The sequence below is a fragment of the Coregonus clupeaformis genome, chromosome 37 (assembly GCF_020615455.1).
Source record: "Coregonus clupeaformis isolate EN_2021a chromosome 37, ASM2061545v1, whole genome shotgun sequence".
NCBI classification, from domain to species: domain Eukaryota; kingdom Metazoa; phylum Chordata; class Actinopteri; order Salmoniformes; family Salmonidae; genus Coregonus; species Coregonus clupeaformis.
Genome location: NC_059228.1, coordinates 25,893,891 through 25,915,158, shown reverse-complemented (window position 1 = coordinate 25,915,158; position 21,268 = coordinate 25,893,891). Strand labels below are relative to the sequence as shown.

The following is a 21,268-nucleotide window of genomic DNA, read 5'->3' as shown; positions in this document are numbered from 1 at the left end:
GGCACTCCTCTCCACCAAGGCTCGCCAGAGCTCAGAGAGAGAGAGAGAGAGAGAGAGAGAGAGAGAGAGAGAGAGAGAGAGAGAGAGAGAGAGACACACCCGCCTGCGCCGATTGGTGGAACGTCACGAGGAGAGAACCCGAACGGAGGAGCTGATAAATGATAGATGAAGGAGGAGAGAGAGCTGAGGATGCAGGTTTGGTCCCAAACACAACCACCCATCGACTGGTATCGTAGCATCGCCCACACAGCAAAGAGACGCTAAAACCCGAAGGACGGTCCAACTTCCACTAGCCCTCAGCAGCAGAGGAGATGTATCACCAAAAGGTCTGATTCCGACATTTCTTCAGAGGAGCATCCCGCCCGCAGAATTCACTCCGACAGGCACCCTGATACAAGCCAGACATGATGCTCGGATCTCTCAGATATGGGACAGCAGTTGGATTGATATTACTAAACTTGCTGGTTCTTGCAACACAAGCCACGGAGGAAGGGATCTTTACAAATCATCTCTTGGTTCAGTTGCATGAAGGTGCACACGATGAAGCACACCAACTTGCAACGGAGCACGGGTTTCAAAGCGCCCGGAAGGTAAGACATAGGACATTATGTGCAGAAAATTAGCATCATGTAGGCTAATGGGTTGTTGATTCGATATTCTTATCAAGCCTAAAGCTTGATTTGCATTGATGAACATGCCCAGATTTTATTGCTAAACTCCACTTGAAAAACATTATATTCCCATTTTTCATTTCGAAACGGCCTAGAATATTATAAATATTATTTTGGCTATTATTTTAGAAACATAAATACTTGTTTTGACTTCAATTAAAACATTTAAATAGATTGCATATTATTTGAAATATGCCTAGGCCTATTTGCTTTGTTTTTCAGACGACCATCAATTAAGTTGATCTCCATCATTTATTTTGTTACATAATATCTCGGTTTATGTGGCATTAGCCTAAACTTCATATTCGATACATAAATATGACGTCAGCCTTAATTTATGCTATATTCTAACATTTTCTTCGAATGCTATCACTGAAACTGTCAAACAGTTAAATTTGGTCCAAAACTGCCACCATATTGCCACTACATTTCTTGGCCCCCAGTCATTTTGGAAATTATAAATGTGGCCTTAATAGATTATGTGAATTAGGGCCGGCTAATAGCAGCCTAACATCAGTTCCACCGGGATCATCCTTGAGGACTCTGCCCACTCAAGACATAATTGAAAACTCATTTAGTTAGTTGATGACCTGTAGGGGTGGTAATGCCTCAGCCTAAAAAATAGTTGTTGTCAGTTCATAAATATAGGTCTATGTCAAACACTATACCTACTGAATGCTACATATCTCCAATGGCTTGAAATGAGAAGGCCTTATCTAAGGAATAGTAAAACACATGAGGGAAAAGAGATTCCTAGTCAGTTGCACAACTGAACGCATTTAACAGAAATGTGTCTTCTGCATTTAGACCAACCCATCTGAATCAGAAAGGTGTGAACCAGCAACCTTTTGATTACGGGCCCCACTCTTAACCGCTAGGCTACCTGAGCTGACGCACACCCAAAACATGTAGAGGTGCTGACTAACGGAGGGTAAACTATGAAAAGAAAGAAAGAAAGTTGCACACTCTGAAAATGCTCCCAACAATTTAATGGGTACACCTAACCAACGTATTGGCACAGAGTGCCTTCTTCAGGATTGAATAAATATACGGATATAATCTAAGGAATAAACATACATAAAGATTCTGATGAGGTCACTATGTTTTCACACACACACACACACCTGGTAACAGCTCTACAGACTATCTACAGACTATCAGTAACATTTCAACCATCTACTAACCCTAACCTTAACCCTTGTCCTAACCCTAAACAGAACCCTTACCCTAACCCTAGCCCTAACCCTAACCTTAACCCTTACCCTTATTCTAAACCTAACCCTAACCGTAACCTTAGCAAGCAGTTGCTTATCAAAATATAGTTTGTTGATAGTATGACCATCTGTAGGGCATCTACGGATGGAAAGTCTGGAATATCCAAATAAAGTGTGACCATAGAAGATCCTTTCACTTGCTATGTGAAAGCCTGAGTAAATTCTTATCCTTGAGCCCATTCATTGAGCTTATTTTGCACACACATGTTCAATTGCTAGAGCACTGGTGCTTTGTTTTGGAGTACATGCCAAGGTGTCAAGTAAGCCTACACTGCATTTGTGTGTTTGTTCCATACACTTAGACTGAGCATTTTCCGGGTCAGCAAGATTATCTAAGTATTATTCAGTTGATAATGTGTGCATGCTCTTCATACACTTTATCATAGATCAATTCAATGAATTCTCAATGTAGAAAACCATTTTATCAGAAACCAGCAGAGTACTTTGTCTTCAGATGTGGCAGTTTATATAATTTACAGAATAGTCATTTAGCAGACACTCTTATCCAGAGCGACTTACAGGAGCAACTAGGGTTAAGTGCCTTGCTCAAGGGCACATTTTCCACCTAGTCAGCTCAGGGATTCAAACCAGCGACCTTTCAGTTACTGGCCCAATGCTCTTAAACAGCCCAGTGAATGCAGACCTTGTCATCACACATCAAACACCTTAAGCAGCCATTGATGTCTCAACAGGAAAAATTATTCCCCTGACTGAACTGCCTTGTCAGATGTCAGAAGAAGAGGGTGGGTGCAATTGGCTGGGGAGCAAGGCACTGAGGCGAAGCAAAAAATCGAGGGTATTGTGGTGTTGTGAATTAAGATTTTCACTTCGGCATTCAAAACAATGGCATGTCTCTCTTGGCTACTGAAGATTTGATGTGTAGTTTGACATGGATGATTAAATACTGAATGTGTGTTGTTTTGACTGAGGTTTAATGGCAGCATCTCTAACTGGTTTCTGAAAGTGTCTACTTGCTAGTCTTTTTCCTTGTAGATTCTATCATACAGTAGGCTACCCCCCTCCATCCACTCCTTCACTGCTTCACACATACATCTTCTCTAGATTATGTCATCTCCAGCTATATTTGTCTCCATAGCACACACGCCATTAAACAATATCTGTACAGTGACACACACACACATTAAGCCAATTCCCTAATGTTTACTTTGAATCACCAGCATTTACTGTACGTAACACCCTATGAAAAGGGAATCCAGGATATATTCTTGAACATCCTCTCATATCGGCTATTTACTGCCAGTCTTACTGGCTGAGTGGAGGGGAGCCTGGTAAACATACATTACCATAGCTGCATAAGCATACTGATTCACATAGATCCGACAGGCACATTAGACTGTGTTTCATTGAAAACTGTGACCTGGCACCACAGCCTTTATTACAGCGTATGGAGGTCTTTAATCTGACTAAGGAGCCTTAGGCACCGCTCGTACCATGCATCTAATTTCTTCCCTCTGTGATTTATTGTAGTTCATTCAAGCAGTGCACACTTTCTTAAAATAGACCCTGTGATTCCACAGAATGGAGTGATGCTGACCCCCCCCCCCCCTCGCTCTGTCTCTCTCTCTCTCTCCATCTCTCTCTCTCTCTCTCTCTCTCTCTCTCTCTCTCCCCTTCCTCCTTTTTCCATTCTGTCATTCACTCCATTACTTTCTATATATATATATATTTCTGTCCATTGCTTACTCTTTCCTCTCTCACCTGTCTCCTTCCTCCATCACTCTCTGTGCCTCCATCAACCCCTCTCTCTCATTCCCCCATTTTCCTTTCCATCCCTTCATCTCTTTCCTCTCCCTCTCTCTTTCTTTCCTTCTCTCACGCCATTCTTCTCTCTCTTTCCCAGCTCCCCTTTGGAGAGGGCCTTTTTCACTTCTACCCCCAGGACACCCCTCAGAGGAGGAGCAAACGCAGCCTTCGCCACAGACAGCGTCTGGAGAAAGACCGCAGGGTAAGTAAAACGCACTTGCATGCATGCATGCATACACACGCTCACATGCACACACACACACACACAGAGTGGTTCCCATGGAAACGGGCCCAGTTCCCCCGCCACTGCGAAAAAATGATTACAATTTGAGGCTAGCTCCTCAAGGGACATACTAGCCCCTAACAAGTGTATCTATCAAAGGTATCATCTTGTCTTTGCATACAGTTGTATTTTTTAAATCACTCATTCTTGTGCAGTATGAATATGCTGATTAGGAGAGTCTTGGGCTGTAGCAAGCTATGATTAAAACCAATGTTAGTCATGCCACTTGTGTGTTTAGTGCTGAAGTCCATGTGATTTCTTATAGTAGCATACATAATCACTTCAGAAAGCTTCACGGTATTGTTCCATCCAACCCGTGCCGCGAGGAAAGTATTAATTCTTAAATTAAATATTACACTTTTTAATCTCATGTTTCATGTCAAACTGAGAAATTGGTTTTGACACCATACTTTCAATCTAGCCAAGTTTATTCACATCGATATAAAGGTGAAAAAGGCATCGACAGCCCCTGGTTACTGGCTTGGATATAATGCCTACAGAAAATAGGCACCAAAAGTAGGTTATACCAAGTACATGGTAATGGCCTCAAAACTACTGCAGATTTCATTCAGAAATTGAAAAGAATATCAGAATATCAATACTTCTTCATGAATGAGTTGCTTTTAATCTAACCACCGAGTTTCTAAACCCAGAGGCGCAACATCGCAAGACTTCCGGGAACGCTTGCGAAACAGACCAAGCAGCTTCAGACGAGTCCCAAGACGCTTGTGGGGGTCGTAGAGCAAAACGGATGGTTTTCGTGAGAGTCTCATCTTTCCATAATAGGGGTCATAATAGTTTGGCCAAACTGTTGGGACGCTACAGATGATTTTGTGAGAAGACCGATTTTCGGGATGTCTCATGGTCTGACAAACACCACTCAAGCTCTGTCATCTTTCACCGCAGATGCGGAAGTGCTTAAACCGACGGATTTATATGGGACTTTTTATTGTTATGCTAATTAGATTTCCGCGGGGGCGTGGACATCGACTCTATAAATACATTTCCATATAGTGTCAAACCAGTAAGGTCTATATCTGGGATGCTCTCTGCTTGGCATGCTCATATGAAGTCCTGCAGTTATTGATTTCAGCTTTCTGTGGTTCTGAAATGGTGGGAGAGGTTAGCTGCACATTGTTGCTGCCTCCGTCTCTTTTACTAGCTGGTTCTCCTGTTGTCCTTTGCATGTTTCTCCTAGGACAATGGGTTGTATTGTGGAGGATGACCCAGATAGAATCCCCTTCGATTACTTTGAAAGCAATTTTCCATAACGTTCCTTTTTGCCACTCTTGTGCTAGGGAAGACCACATTCAATTATTTTAGGTTCTAGTCATTCATCTGAATTACAAAAAATCTATACCGAAGAAGGTGCAATTTTGTTGCATTTATGAGCGTCTGAAAATACATTTACGCAGACATAAGGAGTCATCATGATCTTCCAGGTTCCTTAGAAAACCAACAGATTGTCAAGTGGCCCTATTGACTGAAGTAGAGTATTGATTAGATTCTGTTTACGTCCTCGGGTAAAAAGTGGGGTTTGGTTTATACATACGGCTCTTTTATCTCTCAGTTTTCCCTAACCACTGATACAGGATCAGATATTTTTCCATCCCTCTAATAGAAATTATTAGGATTGGGGGTAGGACAATGTTATCCTAGATCTGTGGTTAAGGGCAACTCCTTCTTCAAGCTAACTACAGACAGTTCTGTGACACATGTCTGCTTGTGTCTTCATTTTGATATTATCTCTCTTCCCTGTTCGTTCATGTCTTGGTATAAACCTCTCATTTGTTCCAATAGGTGAACATGACCTTTCAGTTATAATCCATAGGGCTACATTTCTGACTACAAATGTAAAAGGTACTCTATCTTTGTACTTTATACCATCTTTGATGTCAAAAGCCATTAAAAAAAACACTCCATTGTTAAGACAGAGTACCATGTTGGAAGGGAATTAATCCATCTAAATGTGCTGTATCTTGGTGCTATGAAATAGAGATCATTTAGAGAGAGAGGGAGGGAGAGAAAGATAGAGAAAGATGGAGGACAGCTCAGCCCTTTGAAATGAGGTGGCGTTTGAAGCCTGGCTTGGTGGTGCTTCTAGCAGGCAGGCAGGAACAGGGAGCAGGCGGAGACTAGGTGGGGAGCGGAGAGCGGGGAGGGTGATGGTGCGCGGGCTCCTTCTGATGATGTGAGTGGGCGATATGACACACTGGGTTGAGGGCTGTCTCGAGGGGAAACACCAGTGCCAGAATCATATAATGGAGGGTATGGATGGAGGGATATGGAGGGAGGAAGGAGGAAGGAAGATAAAGGGAGGGAGGGAGGGAGGAAGGAAGGAAGATGGACGGAGATAGGCGATAGAAGGAGAAAGGGAAAGATGAAGGAAGATGCATGGCTCTTTTACGTTCTCCTTTATGTCACCAGGTATAGATGTTCTATGTGGCACCATAAAATGGCTATACAGCGCACATGAGTCCATTTTCCATCTATGTTGGACAGTTTAGCAAAAGGAAAAGGTATACAGTATAGAAAACATACAATGCTCTGAGTCTGAAAATTATTTTGTGACAAAATGCAAAACGTTTTGCTCGCAACTATCTGTAACATAGGCTCGTCAGGGGCCCAAACTGACTGCTATATCTATCGCAGGTACTTAGGCAGTGAAAGAAGAGATGTGTTTTATGGGCTTGGTCCCTTTTAAAGCCAACAATAAGTGTCCTCTAGCCTTGTAAAGCGAATGCTTAACGGCTGATCCCTTATCTATGGTGGTAAAACACATCGGACAATGCCTAGTCCGCTCTCCACCATGTGTGTTTGCACATGTAAGCACAGGGACGAATTTCTTTCATTGCATATCTGACTCTATTCAACAAGCATGCAGTTGAAAACAAATATTGACTCAATATTATGAACTTAACATCATTGAGAATTGAGAATGGCGCCGGAGAAGATGGCTGACGTTTTACAGCCCTCTAACCAATTGTACTATTATGTGTGTTTTTTCGTGTTATTTGTAATTTATTCTTCACATAATGTTTCTGCCATCGTCACTTATAACCAAAAAGAGCTTCTGGATATCAGGACAGCGATTACTCACCTCGTATTGGACGAAGATTTTTTCTTCAAAGAGTCGGACGCGAAGGATATTCTACAGACACCCGACAAGGCCCAAATCCCTGTCATTCGCAGGAGAAAGAGACTGAGATATCGTGGACGTAGGTCGGGGTGCCTTGTAAGGATCCGATGGCGAGCGAGTAAACTGCCTCTTCCATCAATCCTATTAGCCAATGTTCAATCATTCGAAAATAAATTAGATGACCTAATATTACGGTTATCCTACCAACGGGACATAAAAAAACTGTAATATCTTATGTTTCACCGAGTCGTGGCTGAACGACGACATGGGCAACATACAGCTGACGGGATATATGCTACATCGGCAGGATAGAACGGCTGACTCCGGTAAGACAAGGGGTGGCGGTCTGTGTATATATGTAAACAACAGCTGGTGCACAAAATCAAATACTAAGGAAGTATTGAGATTTTGCTCGCCTGAGGTAGAGTATCTTATGATAAGCTGTAGACCACACTATTTACCAAGAGAGTTTTCATCTATATTTTTCATAGCTGTCTATTTACCACCACAAACCAATGCTGGCATTAAGATTGCACTCAATGAGCTGTATAAGGCCATAAGTGAACAGGAAAACACTCATCCAGAGGCAGCGCTCCTAGTGGCCGGGGACTTTAATGCAGGGAAACTTAAATCCGTTCTACCTCATTTCTACCAGCATGTTAAATGTGCAACCAGAGGAAAAAAAACTCTAGACCACCTTTACTCCACACACAGAGACGCATACAAAGCTCTCCCTCGCCCTCCATTTGGCAAATCTGACCATAACTCTATCCTCCTGATTCCTGCTTATAAGCAAAAACTAAAGCAGGAAGCACCAGTGACTCGGTTAATAAAAAAGTGGCATTGAGGAGTACACCACATCAGTCACTGGCTTCATCAATAAATGCATTGATGATGTCGTCCCCGCAGTGACCGGACATACCCCAACCAGAAGCCATGGATTACAGGCAACATCCGCACTGAGATAAAGGGTAGAGCTGCCGCTTTCAAGGAGCGGGACTCTAACCCAGACGCTTATAAGAAATCCCGCTATGCCCTCCGACAAACCATCAAACAGGCAAAGAGTCAATACAGGACTAAGATTGAATCGTACTATACCGGCTCTGACGCTCGTCGGATGTGGCAGGGCTTGAAAACTATTACAGACTACAAAGGGAAGCACAGCCGCAAGCTGCCCAGTGACACAAGCCTACCAGACGAGCTAAACCACTTCTATGCTCGCTTCGAGGCAAGCAACACTGAAGCATGCATGAGAGCACCAGTTGTTCCGGATGACTATGTGATCACGCTCTCCGTAGCCGATGTGAGTAAGACTTTTAAGCAGGTCAACATTCACAAGGCTGCGGGGCCAGGCGGATTACCAGGACGTGTACTCAGAGCATGTGCTGAACAACTGGCAAGTGTCTTCAGTGACATTTTCAACATGTCCCTGACTGAGTCTGTAATACCAACGTGTTTCAAGCAGACCACCATAGTCCCCGTGCCCAAGGACACTAAGATAACCTGCCTAAATGACTACCGACCCGTAGCACTGACGTCTGTAGCCATGAAGTGCTTTGAAAGGCTGGTCATGGTTCACATCAACACCATTATCCCAGAAACCCTAGACCCACTCCAATTTGCATACCACCCCAACAGGTCCACAGATGATGCAATCTCTATTGCACTCCACACTGCCCTTTCCCACCTGGACAAGAGGAACACCTACGTGAGAATGCTATTCATTGACTACAGCTCAGCGTTCAACACCATTGTGCCCTCAAAGCTCATCACTAAGCTAAGGATCCTGGTACTAAACACCTCCCTCTGCAACTGGATCCTCGACTTCTTGACGGGCCGCCCCCAGGTGGTAAGGGTAGGTAACAACACATCTGCCACGCTGATCCTCAACACGGGAGCCCCTCAGGGGTGCGTGCTCAGTCCCCTCCTGTACTCCCTGTTCACCCATGACTGCATGGCCAGGCACGACTCCAACACCATCATTAAGTTTGCCGACGACACAACAGTGGTAGGCCTGATCACCGACAACGATGAGACAGCCTATAGGGAGGAGGTCAGAGACCTGGCCGTGTGGTGCCAGGATAACAACCTCTCCCTCAATGTGACCAAGACAAAGGAGATGATTGTGGACTACAGGGGGAAAAAAAGGACTGAGCACGCCCCCATTCTCATCGACGGAGCTGTAGTGGAACAGGTTGAGAGCTTCAAGTTCCTTGGTGTCCACATCACCAACAAACTATCATGGTCCAAACACACCAAGACAGTCATGAAGAGGGCTCGACAAAGCCTATTCCCCCTTAGGAGACTGAAAAGATTTGGCATGGGTCCTCAGATCCTCAAAAAGTTCAACAGCTGCACCATCAAGAGCATCCTGACTGGTTGCATCACCGCCTGGTATGGCAACTGCTCAGCCTCGACCGCAAGGCACTACAGAGGGTAGTGCGTACGGCCCAGTACATCACTGGGGCCAAGCTTTCTGCCATCCAGGACCTCTATACCAAGCGGTGTCAGAGGAAGGCCCTCAAAATTGTCAAAGACTCCAGCCACCCTAGTCATAGACTGTTCTCTCTGCTACCGCGCGGCAAGCGGTACCGGAGCGCCAAGTATAGGTCCAAAAGGCTTCTCAACAGCTTCTACCCCCAAGCCATAAGACTCCTGAACAGCTAATCATGGCTACCCGGACTATTTGCACTGCCCCCCCCACCCCCAACCCAACTTTTTACTCTGCTGCTACTCTGTTAATGATTTATGCATAGTCACTTTAACTCTACCCACATGTACATATTACCTCAACTACCTCAACTAGCCGGTGCCCTCGCACATTGACTCTGCACCGGTACCCCCCTGTATATATAGCCTCCCTACCGTTATTTTATTTTACTTCTGCTCTTTTTTTCTCAACACTTTTTTGTTGTTGTTTTATTTTACTTTTTAATAAAAAAATAATTTCATTGTTGGTTAAGGGCTGTAAGTAAGCATTTCACGGTAATGTCTACACCTGTGTATTCAGCTCATGTGGCAAATACAATTTGATTTGATTTGATTTGAACCTAGCTGTGGTTGAATTGCTTTTTGGCAAAATTGAGCCACTAGCTGCAATATGTTATATTTTTAAGTCAAGCCTGTAAAGGGAGTTGAAAGATTTTGGAATTCAATAGTAGCGCCGTGATGGGAAATTACCTTGACATTATGCAAAATAATGTTAATTCCATCTGAGGATGAGCTATTAGCTGGAGAGAGCTACATTTAAAGAGCTCATCTTAAGACAGCACAGTGTACTGTACCAGTCATTCTGAGCAAGGAGTTCCAACTAAATTACAGTGTCCTTGAGCAGCTGGTGACAAGTAGACCAAGGTTCTTTACTCTCCCTAATAACTTCCAGATAGAGAGCCCTTCTGCAGTCTGGAAATGAGGCTGTAGCCCGACTCTAGAGAGAATATAAAGCATTACTGTACAGTCACTTGATTTGGCTCTGGTCGCTGTCTGATTCATCTTTCATTGCTATACCTTTACCTTAGTATAACTGCCTCAGAGTCGCTGAGAAGGACAGGGAGAGTGAGAGGATTCAAGGCTTTGATCCGTTAGATGAGGTCCAATATAAAATTAAGCCAGGTTACAAGTTCATGTAGCAATATTGGTTATGACATTTTCAGACTCCATTTTATTGACTTGAGCTTTTCTTTTGATTATGTTGTGTACTTTGCTGTACAGTAAATGATAGACAAAAGCATGTGGATTTTAATACATTTGCAAATGTGGAGATACCTGCTTTTTATGCTTGACTGTTCAATTATTTCCTAATGGGATTTTTGGATTTTTGCTACATCCATTTTTGGATGTATACATGAATTATATATGCCATTGGTTCTTGAAGAATATAACTTCTAAATGCCTTGTGAGTTTGGTTCAACTGTCATACCCATCAAAACACAAAATATAAGCTTGTTTTACTGCAATCTTTGTAAACAATGTAAATGTAAACAAACACTGAATAGCCTCAAAACATAGTTAAAACTATAATTCTGATAACATGGATGGATGGTCAGTCATTGAATCCATAGCTCTGTCTATGAATTTGAGAGTGGTTACATTTCTCCAGGCCCATCCCTCAGCTTTTTACCAAAACAGAGGCGGGGTTGTCCCTTTGTTAGTATTTCAATTAAGGACTCTAGCTTTAATACTAAATAGGCTTAAGTTACATTGCTTTCAGCGAAACACACTGCCCCCTCATTAATGTCTCCCTTTCATCTTGAATACCGTTTGTGTCCACAGTCAGTTTATCTTGATTAGACCATATAACCCAGATATTAACAAACCTCTCCTTCAGAAACACCATTGTAAATCTTTATGAAATCATAAGAAAAGAAAACACCCTCTGATGTTGATCCTGTTTTTGCAAAAGTGTCCCTGTTGCAGCAGTGAATAAGCTCTTTAGTCAAAAATCCTAGCACAGATGTATCTTTGATCCACCCCAAAGTGTCTTTGATGATGGGAACAAACGCAAGGACTTTGTCAGGCTAATTGGGGAGTTCTTTTGTCTGCTAGGACACCCTCTGAAACAGCCTCTTTCAAATCGCTGTGTGTGTGTGTGTGTGTTGTGTGGTACTGTAGGGACCCACGTCCCCAGCTGCAGGGCCTGTATGATTCAGATGACACAGACTGGGACAAATAGAATTAGCCTGTTGATTTATGTGACGTTCCCCTCCCTCCCTACACTAGAGACACCACTGGATGGGGTAGGGCATTAGGGATGTACAGTGCCTTCAGAAAGTATTCATACCCCTTGACTTATTCCACATTTTGTTGTGTTACAGCCTGATTCCAAATGGATAAAAAATGAAAATAAATAAAAATCTCATAATGACAAAGTGAAAACATGTTTTTAGAAATGTTAGCAAATTTATTGAAAATTAAATACAGAAATATCTCATTTCAATAAGTATTCACACCCTGAGTCAATACATGTTAGAATCACCTTTAGCAGTGATTACAGCTGTGAGTCTTTATGGGTAAGTCTCTAAGAGCTACAGCACACCTGGATTGTACAATATTTGCATATTATTGTTTTAACAGTTCTTCAAGCGCTGTCAAGTTGGTTGTTGATCATTGCTAGACAGCCATTTTCAAGTTTTGCCATAGATTATTTTCAAGCCGATTTAAGTCAAAACTGTAACTAGGCCACTCAGGAACATTCAAAGAGACGCCTGTATCTTTGTAGAGACTAGGTGTATTGATACACCATCCAAAATGTAATTAATAACTTCACCATGCTCAAAGGGATATTCAATGTCTGCTTTTTTTTTTTTTTACCCATCTCTCAATAGGTGCCCTTCTTTGAGAGGCAATGGAAAACCTCCTTGGTCTTTGTGGTTGAATCTATGTTTGAAATTCACTGCTCGACTGAGGGACCTTACAAATAATTGTACGTGTGAGGTAAATTTTACATTTACGTCATTTAGCAGACACTCTTATCCAGAGCGGCTTACAGTTAGTGAGTGCATACATTTTCATACTGGCCCCCCGTGGGAAACGAACCCACAACCCTGGCGTTGCAAGCACCATGCTCTACCAACTGAGCTACAGGGGACTACAGAGATGAGGTAGTTATTCAGACCCCCTAGAGTCGATATCCCCATCAAAATCCGTCAGTTTAAGATAGAGATACAGTGAGGGAACAAAGTATTTGATCCCCTGCTGATTTTGTACGTTTGCCCACTGACAAAGACATGATCAGTCTATCATTTTAATGGTAGGTTTATTTGAACAGTGAGAGACAGAATAACTACAAAAAAATCCAGAAAAACGCATGTCAAAAATGTTATAAATTGATTTGCATTTTAATGAGGGAAATAAGTATTTGACCCCTCTGCAAAACATGACCTAGTACTTGGTGGCAAAACCCTTGTTGGCAATCACAGAGGTCAGACGTTTCTTGTAGTTGGCCACCAGGTTTGCACACATCTCAGGAGGGATTTTGTCCCACTCCTCTTTGCAGACTTTCTCCAAGTCGTTAAGGTTTCGAGCCTGACGTTTGGCAACTCGAACCTTCAGCTCCCTCCATAAATGTTCTATGGGATTAAGGTCTGGAGTCTGGCTAGGCCACTCCAGGACCTTAATGTGCTTCTTCTTGAGCCACTCCTTTGTTGCCTTGGCCGTGTGTTTTGGGTCATTGTCATGCTGGAATACCCATCCACAACCCATTTTCAATGCCCTGGCTGAGGGAAGGTTTTCACCCAAGATTTGACGCTACATGGCACCGTCCATCGTCCCTTTGATGCGGTGAAGTTGTCCTCTCCCCTTAGCAAAAAACACCCCCAAAGCATAATGTTTCCACCTCCAATATTGAAGGTGGGGATAGTGTTCTTGGGGTCATAGGCAGCATTCCTCCTCCTCCAAACACGGCGAGTTGAGTTGATGCCAAAGAGCTCGATTTTGGTCTCATCTGACCACAACACTTTCACCCAGTTCTCCTCTGAATCATTCAGATGTTCATTGGCAAACTTCAGACGGGCCTGTGTATGTGCTTTCTTGAGCAGGGAGACCTTGCGGGCGCTGCAGGATTTCAGTCCTTCACGGCGTAGTGTGTTACCAATTGTTTTCTTGGTGACTATGGTCCCAGCTGCCTTGAGATCATTGACAAGATCCTCCTGTGTAGTTCTGGGCTGATTCCTCACCGTTCTCATGATCATTGCAACTCCAAGAGGTGAGATCTTGCATGGAGCCCCAGGCCGAGGGAGATTGACAGTTATTTTGTGTTTCTTCCATTTGCGAATAATCACACCAACTGTTGTCACCTTCTCACCAAGCTGCTTGGCGATGGTCTTGTAGCCCATTCCAGCCTTGTGTAGGTCTACAATCTTGTCCCTGACATCCTTGGAGAGCTCTTTGGTCTTGGCCATGGTGGAGAGTTTGGAATCTGATTGATTGATTGCTTCTGTGGACAGGTGTCTTTTATACAGGTAACAAGCTGAGATTAGGAGCACTCCCTTTAAGAGTGTGCTCCTAATCTCAGTTCGTTACCTGTATAAAAGACACCTGGGAGCCAGAAATCTTTGTGATTGAGAGGGGGTCAAATACTTATTTCCCTCATTAAAATGCAAATCAATTTCTAACATTTTTGACATGCGTTTTTATGGATTTTGTTGTTGTTATTCTGTCTCTCACTGTTCAAATAAACCTACCATTAAAATTATAAACTGATCATTTCTTTGTCAGTGGGCAAACGTACAAAATCAGCAGGGGATCAAATACTTTTTTCCCTCGCTGTATTCGTTTTTTGTATTGGATGCGTCTCAGTCCACCACATCCGCCAGTGTCGCACTTCCGGGTCTGCGGTGAAAGGTGGCAGAGCTAGAGCGATGTTTGTCAGACCATGAGACATCCCAAAAATCGGTCTTCTTACAAAAACGTCTGTAGCGTCCGACCGTTCTGACCTACAAACTATAATGACCACTCTATGGAAAGGGGAGACTCTCACAAATATATGGTGTTCTTCCGTTTTACTCTACGACCCCGACAAGTGTAACGGGACTCGTCTGAAGGTAATCGGTACCGGATTAGAAAACAAATGGAAGTATGAAGGTAGTTTTGTGCCTTACCCAAAAAAAGGGATTAAATATGTGTAAAAATATATCTATATATATCTTTCCTGAGTTTTTTAAATATCTCTTGGATTTAGGACAGACACTTCAAAACCTTGTTTCTTATGATGTATTTTTTTACTGTCCTTTTTGCCATTTATGAATGTATTATTCTGTGCGTTTCTATGGGCTTTAGTAGTAAAGGCCAAAATCTATATTTTATCAAATGTTTTTTAAATAATGTCTACACTGTATTTCTGATCAATTTTATGTTATTTTAATAGACTAAAAAATTGCTTTTCTTTCGAAAACAAGGAAATCTCTAAGTGACACCAAACTTTTGAACGGTAGTGTATATTTTTTTATACCTAAAGGGGTCCTAAAATTCAACATCAAATAGCTAAATAATCTATTGTATTACCTTCTTAAAACGATTCCATGTCAGTTGATTCAGATTACTCTCAATATAAAGGGCTAATGGTGTAATATTTCCGTTTCCTTCCTCAGGTAAAGAATGTGTTGGACCAGGAGGGTTTCGGCCGACAGAAGCGAGGCTACAGAAGCATCAACGAAATTGACATCAAAATTACCGACCCCCTATTCAGCAAACAGTGGTATCTGGTGAGTAGTCATCAGCCTCCATTATACTTGTTTACTCACTGACAACTGATCCCAGACATATTCACTGCTGCTCCTTGTATGGAGATGAAGTCTTCTCATTAGGCCAGTCATTATTCCCCACACCATCTCATCTCCCTGTTTATGTTAGCCTCCTCCTCCAGTGTTTACCCTAGACTGGCAAGCGTGACTTTCCTTTCCGCCAGGGCCAACGTGCCTTCCTTCATTCCACTTGACAGATTAAACGCTCCGCAGCAGGATCCCAGCAAAGTGCCATATCCGTGACATTTACCCCCCCCCCCCATACCTCATCTCTTCCTCCCCCTATCCTCCTTCATGTTGACTAATTATCTAATGTCCGCTCGGCTGGGTGTCCTGCGTCACGGCCTGTCTCCTTATTGTTTGTGTGACTGATTAGGTCAACACGGGCCAGGCTGATGGGACCCCCGGACTGGACCTCAATGTTGCTGAGGCTTGGGGACTAGGCTACACTGGGAGAGGCATCACAATAGCCATCATGGACGATGGTAGGTACCAGTATTGGCCTTAAGGTTTAAGTTGTATCACTATCTTAATAGAGATCCTCACTGGGAGTGTCGTTCTGGGCTGGAGCTAAAACCTTTATACAGTGCATTCGGAAAGTATTCAGACCCCTTTACTTTTTCACATTTTGTTATGTTACAGCCTTATTCTAAAATGGATTAAATTACATTTTCCCCTCATCAATCTACACATAATACTCCATAATGACAAAGCAAAAACAGTTTTTTTTGCTAATTTATTACAAATAAAAAACAGAAATACCTTATTTACATAAGTATTCAGACCCTTTGCTATGAGACTCGAAATTGAGCTCAGGTGCATCCTGTTTCCATTGATCATCCCTGAGATGTTTCTACAACTTGATTGGAGTCCACCTTTGGTAAATTCAATTGATTGGACATTATTTGGAAAGGCACACACCTGTTTATATAAAGCCCACAGTTAACAGTGCATGTCAGAGCAAAAACTAAGCCGTCGAAGGAATTGTCTGTAGAGCTCCGAGACAGGATTGTGTCGAGGCACAGATCTGGGTACCAAAACATTTCTGGGTACCAAAACATTTCTGCAGCTTTGAAGGTCCCCAAGAACACAGTGTCTGCCATCATTCTTAAAAGGAAGAAGTTTGGAACCACCAAGACTCTTCCTAGAGCTGGCCGCCCAGCCAAACTGAGCAATCGGGGGAGAAGGGCCTTGGTCAGGGAGGTGACCAAGAACCCGATGGTCACTCTGACCGAGCTCCAGAGTTTCTCTGTAGAGATGGAAGAACCTTTCAGAAGGACAACCATCTCTGCAGCACTCCAGCAATCAGGCCTTTATGGTAGAGTGGCCAGACGGAAGCCACTCCTCAGTAAAAGGCACATGACAGCCCGCTTGGAGTTTGCCAAAAGGCATCTAAATGACTCAGACCATGAGAAACAAGATTCACTGGTCTGATGAAACCAAGATTGAACACTTTGGCCTGAATGCCAAGCATCACGTCTGGAGGAAACCTGGCATCATTCCTACGTTGAAGCATGGTGGTGGCAGCATCATGCTGTGGAGATGTTTTTCAGCGTCAGGGACTGGGAGACTAGTCAGGATCGAGGGAAAGATGAACGGAGCAAAGTACAGAGAGATCCTTGATGAAAACCTGCTCCAGAGCGCTCAGGACCTCAGACTGGGGCAAAGGTTCACCTTCCAACAGGACAATGACCCTAAGCCCACAGCCAAAACAACGCAGGAGTGGCTTCGAGTGGCCCAGCCAGAGCCCGGACTTGAAACCGATCGAACATCTCTGGAGAGACCTGAAAATAACTGTTCAGCGACGCTCCCCATCCAACCTGACAGAGCTTGAGAGACTCTGCAGAGAAGAATGGAAGAAACTCCACAAATACAGATGCGCCAAGTTTGTAGCGTCATACCCAAGAAGAGTCGAGGCTGTAATCACTGCCAAAGGTGCAACAAAGTACCGGGTAAAGGGTCTGAATACTTATGTAAATGTAATAGTTCAGTAAAACTTTGGCAGAAATGTCTAAAATCCTGTTTTTGCTTTGTCATTATGAGGTATTGTGTGTAGATTGATGAGAAAAAATATAACAATTTAATCAATTTTAGAATAGGACTGTAACGTAACAACATTTTCCCTGCTGGTGCATTCCGGGGAGACTTGGTTTGGGCATATTCGGAGCAGGAGTTTACATAGCGGGAGATGTCCTGCTCCAAGGTGGGCCACCAGTACTTAATGGAGATGGATTGAGTGGTGCGAGTGATACCTGGGTGTCCAGCGGCAAGGGATGTATGCGCCCAGGTCAAAAGCCGATCTCTTACCTCTTTGGGAACGTAGGTGCACTCCGAAGGACAGGTAGCCGGTGCGGGTTCCTTCTCCAGAGCCTGGCGGATGTCCACATCTATGTCCCAGAGCACAGGGGCAACAATTCGGGAGGGCGGTATGATGGGACCACTCAGGACAGGAACCTCTCCTAAATCGTGGAGTCGGGACAGGGCATCGGCTTTGATGTTCTTTGAACCTGGGTTGTATGACAAGGCGAGGTTCAATCTAGTAAAGAAAAAGGTCCACCTTGCTTGGCGCGGGTTCAGTCTCCTCGCTGTCAGTATGTACTCCAAGATCCGATGGTCGGTGAGGATGAGAAACGGGTCCGTGGCACCCTCCAGCCAGTGTCTTCACTTCTCTAATGCCAACTTCACCGCCAGGAGCTCCCGATCACCGACGTCATAGTTCCTCTGCAGGGGATAGTTTTTCTGAGTAGTATGCACATGGATACAGTTTTTGTGGATTACCTTGATGTTGTGACAGGACGGCCCCCACACCCAAATCTGAGGCGTCCACCTCCACCACGAAGGGGTAGGGTCTAGGTGTTTCAGCAATGGGTAGGCGGAAGGCCTCATCAGCTGCAGGATTCCACGCCAACTTACGGGGACCACCTTTGAGGAGAGAGGTGAGATGAGAGGCGATGGAGCTGAAGTTCCTGATGAAGCGGTGGTAATATATGATAAACCCCAAAAAACGTTGTAGTCCCTTTATGGGGGTTGGGACTGGCCATGACCTGACTGCATATACCTTCCTTTCCTTCATAACCACTCCCAGCAGGCTGATCCGATATCCCAAGAAGGAGATGGCGACCTGATGGAACTGGCACTTCTCCGCTTTCACGTACAGAAGCTTCTCCAGGAGGCGTCCCAGGACTACCCAGACGTGGGTGATATACTCCTCCAAGGTGGCCGAGTAGATCAGGATGTCGTCAATATACATGACCACCTTGCGCCCAAGCATGTCCTGAAGCACCTTGTTCACGAATGCCTGGAACACCGACTGAGCATTGGCTAAATCATAAGGCATCACCAAGTACTCGTAGTGCCCAGACACCGTGCTGAAGGCCGTCTTCCATTCATCCCCCTCCTGGATGCAGATCAAATTGTAGGCACTCCGCAGGTCCAGCTTGGTAAAAAACTGGGCCCCACGGAGCTGTACAATGGCGGCCGGCACCAACGGGAGGCGAAAGTAGTACTTGGTGATGATGGCATTGAGACCTCTGTAGTCAATACATGGACGAAGACCCCCTCCTTCTTGGCCACGAAGAAGAAACCAGCCGACGCAGGGGAGGTGGATGGGCATATGAAACCCTGTTGGAGAGCCTCCTGGATGTGCTCCTCCATAGCCTTGGTTTCAGCCACCGACAAGGGGTAGATGCGGCTGCGCGGAGGCGCAGAGTCTGTTAGCAGGTCGATTGGTAAAGTCCCAGGGGCGATGAGGAAGTCCACAGGACTCTCAACCGACGTGGAACCACAAGGTAAGGGAAAGCAGGTCTTCCGGCATCCGGGTGCCCAGGCCATAATCTCCATCCTCGGCCAGGAGATGGTGGGGTCGTGAGTTTGAGACACGGGAGGCTGAGGACGACTTTGTGTACAGGTGCCTGGATGATGAGGAAGGGGAGGCTTTCTTGGTGCAGGGGTCCCACGGTGATGGTGAGTGGTGCTGTGATGTGTGTGACTGTGCCAGATCCCAGTGGTCTGTTATCCAGTGCTTGAACCGGAAACAGAGAGGAGAGCGGGTATGATGTTATGATCAGGGAGGAGGCAAGGGCCTGGTCAATAAAATTCCCCGCGGCACCGGAGTCCACAGAGCTGTGTAAACAACAGATGAGGGACAGCCAGCTAGTGAAATCGGTACTAAGAAGGGTTTGGTGGAGAGTGAAGATGATGGAATACTCACACCTACCCCAGGAGACGGATGATCACTGGACTGTCCCTCTGCTCTAGTGGCTCTCGGGTTAGAACGTAACGGACACCGTTGAAGCTGGTATCCCTCCTGGCCACAATAAGGACAGAGCCCCGGTTGTCTCCGATGGCGTCGCTCAGCCGCTGGGAGGCGTGTGGCACCTACCTCCATGGGTTCAGGCTCTGACTCAGATGGGTCAACAAAGGAGGGAGAGAGGCGATGGGAGTGCCGACGCTCCCGAAGGAGGTTATCCAGACGGATGGCGATCGCGATGAGTGCGTCCAATGAGAGAGTGTCATCTCGACATGCCAGCTCCGTCTAGACCTCCTCACGCAATCCTCTTCTGAATAAGGTGCGGTGCGCCGCGTCCAATGAGAGGGTGTTGTCTCGACATGCCAGCTCCGTCTGGACCTCCTCACGCAATCGTCTTCTGAATAAGGTGCGGAGCGCCGGCTCATTCTGGTCCTCCTGCCGTAGTTGGAGTAGGCGCTCACCCCCCTCTCTGCCCTCTGGTGGATGATCAAAGACTCCTCTGAACAGAGCCATGAACCTCCCATAGGAACCCAGCTCCTCCTCTCCTCTCTCCCAGACGGCCGTAGCCCATTCCAACGCCCGCCCAGTCAACAGGGAAATAAACGTGGCAACCTTGGTACTCTCGGTGGTGGCGATGGCATTTGGATGGAGTCCCGTCATATTTGTCTCGAAGGGACAAACGGGCATCGCTGACCTGGGCAGACTGCTGAATGGTCTGGGGTGCTGGCTCGCTGGGTCGACTCATGGTAGAAGATCCTCCGCTCGTTGGGGGTGATGCCCCTTGTGGAAGATCTAAATGTTGAAGAACACGGAGGACCTCATCCATCGCCGTCCCCAGTTGCGCCAGCTGATCGTGGTGTTGGCGAAGTAGGTCTCCCTGTTCGCTGACCATCTGGGAGATGTCTCGGTTGGTTGCTGCTTCCATTCTGTGAAGCAATATTCTGTAACGTAGATGCAGGGAGTCAGGAAGCAAGTGCAGTTAGTGAGTTTAATGACGAAGAAAACTGAACGATACAAAACAAGAACAGCGTCTAAACATGGAAACATAAACAATATTGCCTGGTGGGTGATAACAACGGAGTGCTATATAAAGGGGAAGTAATCAGGGAGGTGATGAAGTCCAGGTGTGCTTAATGAGGCGCAGGTGTGCGTAATGAAGGTTTCCAGGTGTGCGAAAGGATGGGTTGCCAGGACGGGTGGTTAGTAGACCGGCGACGTCGAGCGCCGGAGAGGGGGAGTGGGAGTGTACGTGACAGCTGGACAGAGTGAAGACACTGTATAATGTAGATCCACTATAATTTCTACACAGTTTCGATTTGGTTTTAGTAATTTAAATGTACAGTAGATTGAGTTTGTTATTTATTTTATTTTTGTCAAACCACCCGCGGGCCTCATTGAAGGTGCTCGCGGGCCAGGGGCTGTATGTTTGATACCCCTGATTTACACCCTGCAGCCAGTGGTGTTAAGGAGCTAAGTAAAAATACTCTGATCTGGCAGACTCACTAAACACAAATACAGTATGTGTCAATTAGAAATATACAGTACATTTAAAGGTATTAGTCATCCACTTATTAATGTGGTTAATTATAGTTCATGACGACAAGGTATCTACATGTGGTTAATGAACTTAATACCTTTTGAATAAATG

The 21,268-nt window shown here is 44.9% G+C and overlaps 1 protein-coding gene across 1 annotated transcript in view; it reads left to right on the top strand.

The window, feature by feature from the left end:
* The first annotated feature begins 148 nt into the window (after window positions 1–148).
* pcsk2 (proprotein convertase subtilisin/kexin type 2) overlaps window positions 149–21,268 on the top strand; it is a 94,396-nt gene continuing 73,276 nt past the window's right edge. Inside the window, exons 1-4 of the mRNA XM_041866442.2 lie at window positions 149–590; window positions 3,807–3,911; window positions 15,219–15,332; window positions 15,748–15,856. Of these exons, the coding sequence (XP_041722376.1) occupies window positions 405–590; window positions 3,807–3,911; window positions 15,219–15,332; window positions 15,748–15,856 (514 nt within the window). The 5' untranslated portion in view covers window positions 149–404. The remainder of the gene's footprint in view (window positions 591–3,806; window positions 3,912–15,218; window positions 15,333–15,747; window positions 15,857–21,268) is intronic.